Below are 14,663 nucleotides of genomic sequence, written 5' to 3'. Positions count from 1 at the left end.
GGGGAAAAAAAATCAGACTGCCCCACTGGCTTTGTCGACAGCGGGTATAGTGTGTAGCGACGTCAGAAGCTCAGCAGATCAGATCTGAAACCCAGTCTTGACATGGGTCAATGGATCAGGGGTCTCCCAGATAGCCCCTCAGGGCCAGCGATGGCATGGGCAGCTTTCCAAATGGCTGAGTGCAATAGGGAGGTCATCAGATTGCGGACAAGGTCAATCCGAAGTAGCCAGGGCAAAGACAGGAAAGATCAAGCAGGAATTAAGCTATTATCACCTCCATCCTTGTGTGAAACACTGCTTGGCTTTGAATTGTACGTCTTTTTGTTTACAGTCACCTTAATTAACTAGGCAGGGTAAAAACATGCTTCTGTACCAAATGCTTGACAAGTACTTGATAAAAAGAGATTGGAAACTATTTAATTGGATAAGTGAAAGAACAAGAATGTAGCAAGGATAAACGTTTGTAAAAAAGAAAGTACCCTAACACTGAAGTTTCTGTAGTTTTTATCCTCACGGATAGAAACTAACAAAGAAAAAGCAGAGACACTGCACTATTAAATCGATCGCAGCGTGCACCACAAATATGAAACCATACCATGATTCTGAATACTTAAAACATAAGCTCATTACATATGTTACTGATGTTTTGTTTTGGGTTTGGGGGATTTTTTATATATATCTGTACAGCTATTCATTAGTTTCTTTCAAGATCAGAAACCATTTGGCTTTCTAGAACACACATTGTTTTCATTAGATTACACAGAAACAATATGCTGCCTGGAAACTTAAAAATTATCAGTAACTTCTGTTAGTTTGACTATTAGAAACTTTTCATAAAACGTTACTTCATTACTACAGAAAGGAGTTTTCAGAAAGTTTTTCACTGTCACCATAACGATATATTTTTACAAAAGGAGCTCCTATAGGATCTGATTTTCTCATCTTGAGCATGTGCTAGCATTTACGCACGGGAAAAGGGGGGGCAAACAGATACACTGGACCATTCTAATTGAGTAGTATTTAGCGCCGATTTTCAATGGCTTTATAGAGGTGAAAATGGCGACATCAGTTAAAGGCCAACAGTTTTTCCTAAAACCAGTGAACAAACCTGATGGTAAAATATTTAATTTTTATCAAGCTTACAAATATTCTTCATGTATTGGGTAACTGCAGTCCTTAACGGTCCTTCTCAACTCTGCTTATGGGGTCCTTCTTTTTGCTTAAAATATTACCATTACATGTTTAAATTGACTCTAAGATGGCAGATGCTGACTCATGTGTCTAACTTCATTAATAATGGAACTTCTTGGACACCTGAGAACGTTAAAAAGACAAATTAATGCACTTTTTGCTTGTTTTTTGAGGCAGGAGGAAGGAGTTACTTGTGGCTCCACACAAATAGCACATGAAGGTGCAGGACCAGCTGCGGGGGGCCAGACTGAAGGACCATTTAGTATCTCACCGGGAGCAGTGACAAGGACCGGAAGACTAACACAGGGCAAATACAGCCTTTCCACAAGTATTATGTCAGCTTCTTACAGTTAAATGCTTTTGAACTAATACTTCTGATTTTTAAAATCATTAATCGTGGGTTCCACAGTGTGGTTTCGTCTACAAAGGTTTTTCCTTTGGTTATTCTAAAACTGCTTCCTAACAGTTCCAGTGGATGGTTCTAGTACCCATAGTGTGAAAAACAGTAAGTATTAATTCCTTATTCACTCTTCTATATGCCCTTCTGGATACTATAGACCTATGTCATCACATTCTTCCTCAGTGGTACCTTTTTGCAAGCTAAAGGATTCTAGTCAATTTAGATTCGCTCCCTCTGGAGGTCTTCCCTTCCGACGAACCATTTTGATTGCCTTCATACTTCTAATTCTGCTGAATCCCTTCTGAAATTGTATGCACTCACCACATGTACAGAAACAGTAAAATTGTCCCACATTTCTTTTTTTTATATGATTTCACGGAAAAACAAAAACATCTGTATGATTCATTGAAGCTTTTGCTTTAGCACAATTGTGTTGAAAATTAGTTTCAGAAATTCCTCTATTGGAATTCACCGTTCTATAGGGTAGACACAGATATCCTTATGATAAGCAATATTTCACTCCTTCTGCCATGATTTCATTACAACTGAGGAAGGAGCTCACGGTGAATATCACCATGAATCTAACACACGGTATTTACAGTGGTATATATTGCTTTTAAAAAATTAAAGATAAAATTTACCATATTAAAATGCGTATAATTAAAATACAATTTTTCTCTAACAAAAATGCCCTCTACCACATAGAAACAATGATTCCTAAAGAAACTTCACTAAAAAGATTTTTCTTACAAACAGTATCAACAGAATGTCAGTTTAATGCTCATAATTCATTTTCATGTTTGCCACCAACATAAAAAATCTATACAAGACACTTTGTTTCTTTAATGTAATGAAATGTTATTTTATTCTTTTCTTTTGTTTAGGAAATAATAGACGGATGCCTTTTGAAACAGAGTTACATCATCTGCAAAGGTGTCTAGAAACAGTGACACAGATTCCCTAACCATATTAAAACATTTCTAAGATACCAAATTTTCAAACTAAATTATTTGACAATCACATTAAACAATATTAAGCCTATATATAACCTGTCAAACAGAATACTAAAAATGCATATTAGAAGTCTAGGGGTTTATTCATATTGCCACACTTTATTTCCTGTTAGGGGACTTAAATGGCATTCAAAAATATATACTAATATATTAAATGAATTGAAATTTCATTTTTTCATCACACATCAATGTAATCACTTTGATGACTGTGGGAAAGTATAATTTCTAAATACCCATGAGTTTCCCTCCATGTGCTATATGTGTGTTACTTCTCACAGATCTAAGAAATTGCCTCAAGACACTGCTTGAAATTCTCCCAACTTGTAAGAAAAATACTTCAGGAGGTTTCCATTAAAATTCTAAACTGAATTAATGAAGAAATTAATTTTATGAATGTCTAATGATCCTGTTAAAGTTCTAAGATGTTATATTTCAAATATTTCCTAGTTTAAGAAAACTATAAAAAAATCTTCAATAATTTAAAATTAAGCAAAGAAAATTATAAAAATTCCAGATGATTATTTAGTAGATTAATGAAATATATGATAATCACAATTAGTAGCTGATTCATTATTGATCAATAAGTAGATTTTATTAAGTCAATACTTTACTGCATAAAAAAAAGCATTTTTAAGGCACTAAAATCCTGTTACTCAATACATGGAATAGATATACACAAAATTATTTTACTTTTTACTGAAGATATATGTAAAAGTATGCAATGGTATTTATTGATCATATTTATACACTATGCAATATGTAGTTCAGGTTAATTTGACAGAGAAAGAGGAAAAAAGTTGTGTATATAATTATATTCCTTTCCTCCACTTTTTTTAAATTAACTGGGGGTGGAGAGGACTATATCGAATCATAAGAAGGTCTAGATGAAACCTTGAAAGGTCACCTTGTCCACCTTTCCCTTCACAGACAATTATAATCAGGTATTCTTGAAAGATGTTTCTCTGCCTTGTTCTTTTAAAATTTTCAGTGATGGGGATCCTACAAATTTCTGGTACTCATCTGTTCGCACCACTGGAAGGTCTTCCTAACACCCAGGCTGCTTTTGCTGCAGCTGGAGCCCATTTCTTGTCCTGTTCCGACTGACTACAAGCAGCGGTTGCTGTGCACCCTGCCTGCCAGCCAAAACCCCCGGCAAGGTGAAAGCAGTACAACTGCCACTGCCAAAGCGCTTTACGTTTCTGTCCTTGTCCCTTTTTTCTCCAAAGAAAACAAACTAAACCCTTCAACTTTCTATCACTGGTCTCATTTCCTAGACCTCTGGTCATTTTCCTTTGGACTTTGGCAAATTTGTCCACCATTTACTTGAAGGTTTTTTTTAAATTTCAACAGCTACACAAAAAGTTTGGAGCAGATATTAAAAGTATTTGTTTCATGTTCAGTACAACTATTACTGGGTATAAAAGAAGCAGACCACAGATATTAGATGGAACTTTCTGATCTACACACCCAGCTGTCTCTATTTTTAACTACTGCAATTCCCACAGATTACCATACACGGATCTGACTGAATTTAGAATATTTTTGGGGGGTTGTTTTTTCTTTTTTACTTAGATAAGTATTTCCCTGTTATGGATTTTGGCACAATTATGCAGAAAAACAAATCTTTCATGAAAACCAAAGATCTGCATCCTAAATATGTTAAAAGTTTTGCTACACCAGCCATACAGTTTATGGTTAAAAATCCCAATTACTATGTACCTGCTTCTGAATTTTGCTAGTCATCACTCTTGGACACCTTTGACCTTGCTACTAACATGACATGAAATTTCTCCTATACAAAGGTAATGCTGCCAGTTTGGCAGCAACTTTATTCCTTGTAACTTTTGAAACTCCCAACTATTAGATGGAGAAGCATAAAACAATGCAAAGCATATGTACAAAAGCTTATCAGGTTACAGGGTGTCTTAGGCATGCTTATGTTAGGCAGCCTGTTTCAATAAGCATGAGTTGCCATTTTGCAGAGCTTCAACTTTTTTTTTAAGATATATTTTAAAGAAAGTCATGAAATTTGTCATCCTCCAGTTTCTGAATGTTCCAGCAGCTTGGAGCTCTAGTTTCTTGCCTCTAGTACCAGGGTTTAAACATACTGCTTAATATGCCTTTCAATAAGTTGTATTCAGACCTGCAGCTCGCACGTGCTCATCGGCCTATTGACGGTGACCTCCATTTCCTCTAAAAACATTTTAAGTTTCTTGGTCAATTTTAGCAAATTTCACAGCAGGTTATAAAGATAACTAAGTTCCTAGAAGTTTAAAAAACAATAAACAGGCGAGTAGGGCCTCTACATGCGTGCGTCTTGAGGGGCCCAGTGAGTGCAGCACAAGTTCACATTTTAGCAGTCTCCACAGAAACTACAGAGAGGACACCATAACAAATGTCCCATCACCGAGCAATTCTTAATTTGAGGCTTGCAGCTTTTCTGACAAACGAGTCAATCAGTTGCAAGAAGCAAATCCAGAGGAGACAAAGCATCATCTGTTCTAATACTTGCAGATAAGGATTTATTTTTCCTTTATAGAACATTACCACTACTAATAACCTTTTCCAAACATACAAAACCTGATGTATTATTAGGTAGACAGAATTTTCCCAAAGTCCACCTTAATGTTAATTGCCCTAAAGTTCAGTGATGAACTTCTTGAAGACTTGAAGAGTCTCATGCTTGAAAGAAAAAATCCACACTGAACACATGTGACCCAATAATGACTTAGTAATCCACGTAACAGTCACAGAAACTAAGCAGTGTCTATGACTGCAGGCAAGACTACCAATATTTTAATTTCGTGATAGATCTGTAACGAAATATGAATAGAATATAACTTGTCTGCCATAACAAAGATTTTCTGCACAGAGTTTGCACTTGTTTGGATAAAATACATCAGGACCCACAGACAGGAGCAGGTTTAACACTCTAATAAAAAGAGGATCCAGTAATTCCTGTGGATACTCAAAAGTTTCCCTGGATGTGCTTCTTTCAGTAAAAGTATGTGAAAAAGAGATGCAATTACATGTCTCTTTTTTTCGTATCTTTTTTCCCAGACATATCATGATTGGATTTCCGTATCATTTTTTTATCAGAAGTCAATGGATTTTTTTTTTTTTTTTTAAATAAATGTTTCGCACAGCCCTTTAGGAAAGGCTGAAAACTTTAGCCTGGATGGCTTTTAGTTGTGTAAACTTTGAAAGTTCTTATTTCACTCAAAATATGTACTGAAAAGGAAGAAAAGTTAAGAAATAGTAAAGACTGAGGTACATGGGCACATTACGTAATGATCTGAGCATCTCTCCAATGAGATTAATGTATTAAATGATTTAATTTTGCTTTTACTTTACTGCAACTATTCCTTTGATTTTAAATATTTCAATAATTTTAATCAGATGCATTAGCTATATTTTAATGCCACTGTCTAATTAAGAAGTCATGGCACTGAAACTCAACGAATCTTGTTAAATATTGCATACTTGTAGCCAATGTTTTCTTTCTCCCTTTTAAGAACAATTTACACAACCTGAAGAACAGTACGTAACAGCACTATGATATCTTCAAATAGATTTTGAGAATGTCCTACAGCCAGGAGAATCCTTGGTTTAGTACAGGCTAACTCTAGTTCAAAGTTGGCACTCTCAGTTTGCATAGGCTGATCCTATCAAGAATGTTTTTGTTCAGGATCAACTTTAGTTATTAGCACAGAGATGACTTAGAGGCAAAGAATTAGAAAATGGATGAAAATTGAGAAGACAGAGAGCTACTTTCAGAACTCTTTGTTTATTACAGTCTACGGTTTGAGACAACATTTTAGACCCATAATTATCACTTAAGTTATAATTTAGTATCCTATTCATAATGAAATCATGATGTCTTTTTAGCATTCTCCTGCTTCCCACGCTGTCCCCTCCAAGGACAGTCCTGAAGAATCTTGGCCAAACCCATTCTCCCCCAATCTTACTAGTGTTTATATACACCAGATACCCACTTTAGAACACTAGTACACTTCTAGAAACCCAAGACAATTATAGCAGACATTGTTTAATACTGTTAGAATTCAAAGAGACTTTAAAGATGAAGCTTTATTTAAAGAAAAATTGTCCAAAATGATGTGATGCTAATGAGATTTAGAATACAGTTACCTTGCCAAAACAGTATTTCTGTACCTATAAAATAAGCTATTCTATACTATGAGCAACTTAGGATGAGATAAAGGATCGTAACTTGCCAAACACACCTGTATGAGACATGAATTCAGATATTCCATACCATCGCACTAGCCTTACAATAGCTGTCACTGATGTGTGTCACATCGTAAGACTGACTTTCCTAAATTAGTACCCATTTTATGATGGAACAATCTGGAACAGCGTAATTGGAGCTTACTAATGTTTTCTCTAACTTCATGGTCTTCTAGCATCTCCTTTGGAACAAAACTAATCAAATGAACCAAAAAAACCCCCAACCCATAAGCACACGAAAAAGGAACACACACAAAGCAGTAGAGGAAAAGGCATGAAGAACAATACATAACTCTATACTAGTAACTTCGTTAAAAATGGTTAAAAAAAATAAAAAATCAATCACATTAAGCCAATCTAATTTTCTTTTCAAAAGGTAACTGCAATAGTGGATGGTGAGAGAGAAAGAGGTAAGATGTTGCTTCACTTTTGAGAAAGACCTCTGAGAATGTCTCAGTCTCCCATGACATTCTTATAAGGAAAGTAGAGAAATGGAGATGAGATTAGGTTACAATAATGTGGGAGTACCCAAGCTGGAAATCCATATTCCAAGAGCAGTTATCGATAGTTCACTGTCAAACTGGGAGGACACGGTAATGGGGTCTGCCTGCTCCTAATACCAGTCAATAGTCTCATTAATGACCTGGCATAGACGGTGCAGTAATAAAATTCCAGATGACACTAAGAAGGCAACATAGCTGTTTGGAGGACAGCATGAGAATTTCAAACGATCTTGAAAAACCATATATATGGTATTAAGAAAAAAAAAAATCAGCAAAATACTACACTTGTAAAAGAGAAAATACATGCAAAGAACAACATGGGTAACAATTATGCTGTTGTAAAGAATGATAAATACTTTTATTGCAACAGGTTAGTTACCAAACCAGAAATAACAACTGCTTCGGAACACGTATGTGCAAATCTACACATTCATCAAAGAAAAACAGCAACACAAAAGAACAGACTTAACTTCTGTATTCCAGAACTTAGTCCAAGCCCCAAACAACATTATTGTTCCGTTAAACACTGCCAGGTTATTCATGTTTGCTTTTTGTACAATATTAACAAAACTAACCAGGATTGTTTGCACTAATAATGTAAATTAAGAAGTAACTAAATGAGTTAATGGTCATGCCTGTCTAGTACTTTAAAGGTACTAAGTGGTACTCTCACAGAATTGAAATACATTTAATACTCTTCAGTGCAGAAGATTTAACTTAAAAACACATGGTTAATCATTTAAAGGCAACAGTGCTGAGCTAATTAGTAAATAACAATGCCAGAGTGGTAGTGAGACACTACCAAACTTCCAAAGGATTTAATTTGCATTGCTTAAATAAATGGGTAGGGGTGAACTAGGAAATTAAATTTTATGCAACATATCACCTCTTGAAATCAAAATTTGAAAAGTTCAACCAAAGGTTATACTACAGTGCAGCATTAGTTTCCTGCTTTGATCATTGATCCAAGGCTTTCACAGGATATTGAAACAGATTGGTTGTGACCACACATATGCTTTAGCTTTCTCTGTTGAACTGATACCAGCCAACAAGAGTTGCTTCCAAAGCTAGCTCACGCTACTCCTCCCTGTAATATATGATGCCTCCATCTAAGATTAACAATAGTCTTAGGACAGCGAGCATCAATAACTACATTCACTCTCTTCACACAAGAAGCAAGGAGAAATAATTTCCTGTAATCACTTCAATGGTTCTAAAAATTCACATTTCTTTCAGCTGGAATAAGAATAAACCCTTCTTTTTCCTCAGTGCCCCCTGCTCCCCATGCATCAAGATGCAGTAGCATTCACTTTGGCCTGCCACTTTCATGGTCTTAAAAGTGGCTTCCAAAACCCTTTGTATTTCTATAAATCAATGCATTAAACGGCTAGGTTTTCATCAGTTGTAGAAGTATCAACAAGAATCCAGAGAGCTTATGGTCAAAAACCCCTAATATTTAATCAGCCACAGTAGCTGACTAAGTTTATGTTCTCAGCCCATCAGAAACACAAGGTAAAGCTTAAAACCCTTTCACTTGTTGAGAAATAAATGTTTTTACCCTGTGTTTGCCGTGGATTGAACGATATGGACAGCCAAATACTACAGCAAAGTCATTTCCATGCCATCTATACCTACACTTTCAAGAGATTTCTCCCTCAAGCCATTCAATCTATCTCGAGCCCACAACTAACTAGTGACTCCCCTGAAATAATTTTTGTTCCTCACATCTCACCAAGACATCTTTTATAGCTAAAATAATTTTCTTGTTCATAAGGCTGCTCCCAGAGTGAATATCCTGTTGAACACAAACAAGCTCTATGTTGTCTTTAAAAGGGCCAGGTGTTTTTTGCGTTTAAGTGGCAGTCTCCCCATCACACCTAGAACTGCATTCATCTTTGAAGGAGTCAGCTGCCTCAGGACAAGCATACAAGCAAAATTCAAAGTTGAAATAAAAAAAAGGATTAGTATTTCAAATGAAGTTTCAACTTAGACAATTACTTTAGTCAGAATATTCATCCACAGCAGAACAAAAAACATCCGTAAATATATAGTTATATATAGCGTTTTATATAAATATATAATTAAAACATACAGTAAGGCATTCTTCTTGGTTACATATTGCTCAACCTCAAACAGATCACAATGAAAATAATAATACCTTAACACAAGTGGATCTTTTCAACTTTAAAAATATTTAATATTCAGCCCAAAAAGCAATATATCAGCCCAACCTGAAACACTGGAAAGGGAAGCAGAAAGATTGAAGAATTTAGTTAAGGAATCTGCTAATAAATACTAGACAGAACAGTAAAATGTAGCATACCTATCCAATAAAATAGGGAAATTCCTAATTATTTTAACACATTCAAATGTTTCGTCCCTCAGTCAAACTGACTGGCCTGCTGCAAATAAAAAAATTCAGGATGTATCTCATAACTTTGTTAAAGATAGAAAACTGTTTCCTGTGGAGGTGAAAGGTTAGAACATAATGCAGAGATCTCTGTATGAAGACTTTCTAGAAGGCTAGTTTTTACTTAAATGCTCTTATTATTTGCTTGATATTATTGTTTTTCATCTCAGCTCTGCATAATTTCCATGTAAATGTAACAATGAAAATTGTTCTTAAAACAAAACAGCTTTTCCAATAAGCCAGCTGCATTCAGTTAGTGTTGGATTATAATAGCCACACAGAAGATACAGATTTAAAAATATGTAATAACCACATTGTAATACATGACAATGTCTCTTAAATGAGAATCCAAGAAAATACATTTCTTATTAAACTTTTTGTGAAAAAAGTAAACTGCGCTTCAAGAGCATAATTTTCTTAAAAATGACAAGATAAAACCTTAATTTTACATGCAGCTGAATAGTCTTCACAGACACGCATGAGCTGTGCTCATGCAATACATTCTTAGCTCTTACATGGAGCTAAGAGGAAAATCACATGTTGTTTTGGACAAAATCTTGGACTAAATTAAGACAAGTTGATACTGGAAAAGAATGAGTGAATTAGATGTCAAAGGCTTTTGAATAAGCTTTGAATAATCATGAATGTATTAGTGTTTGCAAATTGCAAAATTCAAGGAAATCCCACAAGCTCTTGCCAGTAAGCAGCATCTTCCAAGTTCTGGAAACAATCAAAAGAACATAAGGCTATCTATTTTTTAAAAAGTTTGTTTTGCTAACATCAAGTATTTCTAGTACAGTACCATACGAGATGGTTAAAATGTAACTTCTGGTTTTTTTAATTTATTGAAAAGGAGGTGGATACAAACTAGACAGCTTTTCTATACACTATTTCTTTATTAATGTACAATTTAGAAATGTTAAGAACTCCACTGATGACAGTAGTTGACACTGGCTTTCTTTCCTTTAATTTTACAGACATCATCCCTTTGACTCTAGTGATGCAGAAAGCAGCTTTCCAGTCCAGAATTACAAGGAAATAATTTCAGAACTCAACTTGAATCAGAAAATGGCATTTGCTTTACTGCAATATTGTATGCAAAGGCGATAGCAAATGATGTGATGACAGACCATGGGAAAGTACTGTCATAAAATGATTACAGAGAACGATACTCCAAGATTACAGGGAATAAGTCTAAAACTTATGGGTGTCGTGTTTCAGTGTTTCATAATATTTGTTGGCTGTAAAGTAGGTGGGAAAGGAACTCTAAAGGAAGAATAAACATTGGAAACTCTTCATTTCCCTTGGCGAGGATCAAAATCAGAGGGGTCTGTGTTCATCTAACTCCTCCTCTGTCTTCTTCCTCCTTCTTTCCCAAATACACGCATGCATGTGCACACGTACATACATCATGCAAGATGGGTGAAGAAAACATTCTAGCCAGCCATGGATTGTCTCCCATGGAAGTTACTGCTTCATATTATTGACATATGAAAACAGTAACACAAAACATACCATTTAAGTAAGACTGCTGTCATTAATTTCATCATGACAGTAGCATCTATTTTAATTTTCTTAATTAGTTAGTAAATAATTCTACTTACAAGCATGTATACAGTATGATGTTACCATTAACTACAGGAGCACATAATAATCTGCTTTATTCAGGCTCTTTGATGCATGTGTCAACTAAACACATTCAAGCACTAGTAAGCTAACACGTTGCAATTCTGCACGTAGAAAACTTCTAGAGGCATATGGGACACTTTAGCCATGCATTTCACAAATACTTGCAAGGTAGGGCAGAACACCGAGTATCAGGAAACTTGGGGATACAGGTACTGCCAACAAAGATGGTTCTGTGCATTTTCAAACTTTTTGTTTCCTAATTCTTTCAAGATGTTCTACGGAAATCCTATCTCATCTCCCTTCCTAGCTGCTCATCCAATCTCATGAACAAACTCCTCTATTCGATCTTAATACTCACTCAAATGCTTCACAGCAGTATAATGTAATTCATGGCAATTCACAGACTCAGAAAGCCGCAAGCAACTTCAAGAGACCATCCGTAACAGTAGGGATGCCTCTAAAGGCAGCACCAGCTTGCACATACATCATTTCCAAAAGATATCTAAGCATTTCTGAAAAACCCTCACTACACTAATTGCCAGGGAAGCATTCATCGTTTTATTTCTTCTGTTAGAAAGGTTACTTTCACATCTAATCGAAATCTCCCTGATATTTAAGCCCATTAATTCTGATTCTATCCAGCATGGGCAGCAGAGATTTTTCATTTCTTTCTTGCAGCAGTCCCTATGTAATAGAAAACTCCTCCTCAATCTTCTCTTCTTTAGAAGAAAAACAAGCATTACCCTTCATTGCATTTTATTTTCAAGACCTTGCATTGTTATCACTGTTCCAGCGTGGACTCTCTCCAACTATGCCACAACTATGAATGTAATACTCCAGCTAAGACCTTATCAAAGCCAGGCAAAGCTGAAGACTTATTTCATACATTTTGTAAGTTATACTATGTCCTGTTGATGTATCTTCTACAAAACGTTACTCACCTTTTGTTATACCACAACATTGTCAATTCGCATGCACTTTTGATGTACTACAATCCTCCATCTTTTTTTTATTTGCACAGCAGATTGTTCCTTGTGTTCTATTTGTACCTAACTGTATGAGAATCTGCATGAAAATTACAATTCTCACTTTTCCCTAATAAACTTAATCTAACACTTTCCTCAAATAATTTTTCCCTTCTGCAAGAAGTGCTTCCAATTCCACTACACTTCCAGTACCTTCCAATCCAATAACAATGGAAACTGAGGCCTAACCTGTTATCATCAAGAAGAATTCCATTCAATACATCTTTCCAATTTTAATAATGAACCACTGGTGACTATTCTCCAAATACAGCAGATTTTTTCAGACCAAGTTTTCCCAGCTCACTCATGAGAGAATGTCAAAAACTAAGATCATCATCTGCTGCTTCTCTCTTTATAAGGTCTGTTACCCTTTCTCATCAGAAACTGTGATCTGTTCTTTCCCAATTTGATATAGACACTATATCTTTTTCTAAGTGCTATTAATTCCACTAGTTACTGATTGCCATTGACTCTTTTGGTGGGGACTCACAGATGCAAGAAAGCCATTACTTTTTCAGCACTACCAGTTGACAATTTTCTCATTCCATTAATCTGGAGATCAACCCTTTCCTTAATTGTCTCCTCACTATGAACGTAGTTATAGAATTATTTTATTTTACTTATGTCTCTTGCTAGTTCCAGGACATTCTTGAGTTAGCCTCTGATTTTCCTCACAATCTACTTTTCCATCCTTCCTTCCATTAAAAAAACAATTCTGATTTTACTCCTTCTTCCTGGATTTGAGATCAACAAACTTTTCCACCACTGCCAGCATCCTTGTCTCCTTTGTCCTCCTCCCCAGCTCAAAATATTCCTCAGATCCCAGACTCTATTTGTTTACCTCATTCCTTCCTTCAATGGTCACCTACCTAAACCTCTGCCCTTGGAATTGCAATGTGCTCCTACCTTAGCTTCTTGGCCCGGTTAATTCTAGGTCTCTTTCTGTACAACAACTAATTAACAGATGAATTTATCTTCTATTCCCACCTACTTCTTGTTCACTCACCAGTTCCCAGGCCCAGTGGCCCTGTTAGGATAGGTTCAATGTCATGCTAAATTCTATGTTTCATCTTAGTATCCTCAAACACTGGCTTTCTGTAGCCCTTTGCTACCCAACCCACTATATAGTCTTTCTGGAGACTGATTCCAGATCTCCCTCTCAGCACTTTATCCCCTATCTACTTATTCTTCATCGTAAGACTAGGTTTTGCCCCTTCTGCACCTAAATTAGCTCCTCCTGTTTGTCACAGTCAAACAAGGAAATAGGCCACTGCAGAAATTGCCCAAAAATGAAGTTGGATGCCTAGAGCCAAAATCACATAAAGTAATAGGAATATTAACTGCAACATTCTTATCTGAGCAGAGCGGAAGCAAGAACAGAGTATTTATGAAACTTATTGGTTAAAAATCTATGCTAGTTATACCAATCTATACTTAAAACTTGTGCAGAGGAACAAAAAGATGGTGAAACACGTATCTGTAGCTCATAGGAAAATTTTGCCTTATTTCAGTCTCAGGGCTAAAAACGTTCGCTAAAGTTTTACAACAGAATTCACTGAAATATTCTAACAGAAGTAAAACCATGTGTCACCTCCCTTGCATCTTTTCCCAAATAGCTCCCAATCTTCTTCCTTCCCTTTTTCATAACCTGTGGTCCTATGATCACAGCTACAGTAAAGGAAGATGCAGTATAAAATATGTTAACACCTTTCAGGAAAGGTTTTTACCTTGATATCAGAAGTGTCACGCTGACTATTGCGCCACGCTCTTGAAATAGATGAAAAAGTTCTATCTGCATGATCAAACTTCCCACCTTGTAGATTTAGGAAAAGTGTTGTAAAGGGTTCCTAAAAATATATAAAAAGATTAATTAAAAACAGCAATTTATTTCTTTAGGAATTTCAGGGAAAAAAGGGGATTTATTATTCTTTGGGGGTTTGGTTATTAATGATGCTATTCTTCTGGCAGACACATGATTAATCGCAAAGGGTTAATTCTATTATCCAAGAATGAGAAATACAAACCAATGCTTGTTTCTTCAATAAATGCTTTTTATTCCTACTCCATGCATATATATTCAGGTAAAGAAAAGCGAATAAAAATGAAAGAAAACATTTACAGACTGGAGGAGAAGCTACAGTCCGTTGTGACACAAATTGCTCTTGAAACCACGAGAAAGCTCAACAGTTTTACCTTAGATATTTTTTTAAACTACCATGTAACAAAAATAACACATGCATTTTA

General features: G+C 35.6%; 1 protein-coding gene across 8 annotated transcripts in view; it reads right to left on the bottom strand.

Annotated features, from left to right (window-relative positions):
* Nucleotides 1-14,663, bottom strand: part of LRBA (LPS responsive beige-like anchor protein) — a 466,837-nt gene that overhangs the window by 100,732 nt on the left and 351,442 nt on the right. For all 8 annotated transcript variants that reach the window (XM_054824979.1, XM_054824981.1, XM_054824982.1 and 5 more), the window contains one exon: nt 14,147-14,266. In XM_054824979.1, the coding sequence (XP_054680954.1) occupies nt 14,147-14,266 (120 nt within the window). The remainder of the gene's footprint in view (nt 1-14,146; nt 14,267-14,663) is intronic.

The sequence above is a fragment of the Grus americana genome, chromosome 4 (assembly GCF_028858705.1).
Source record: "Grus americana isolate bGruAme1 chromosome 4, bGruAme1.mat, whole genome shotgun sequence".
NCBI lineage: Eukaryota > Metazoa > Chordata > Aves > Gruiformes > Gruidae > Grus > Grus americana.
The sequence above is the reverse complement of the archived record's forward strand: the minus strand, read 5'-3'. Positions and strand labels throughout refer to the sequence as shown.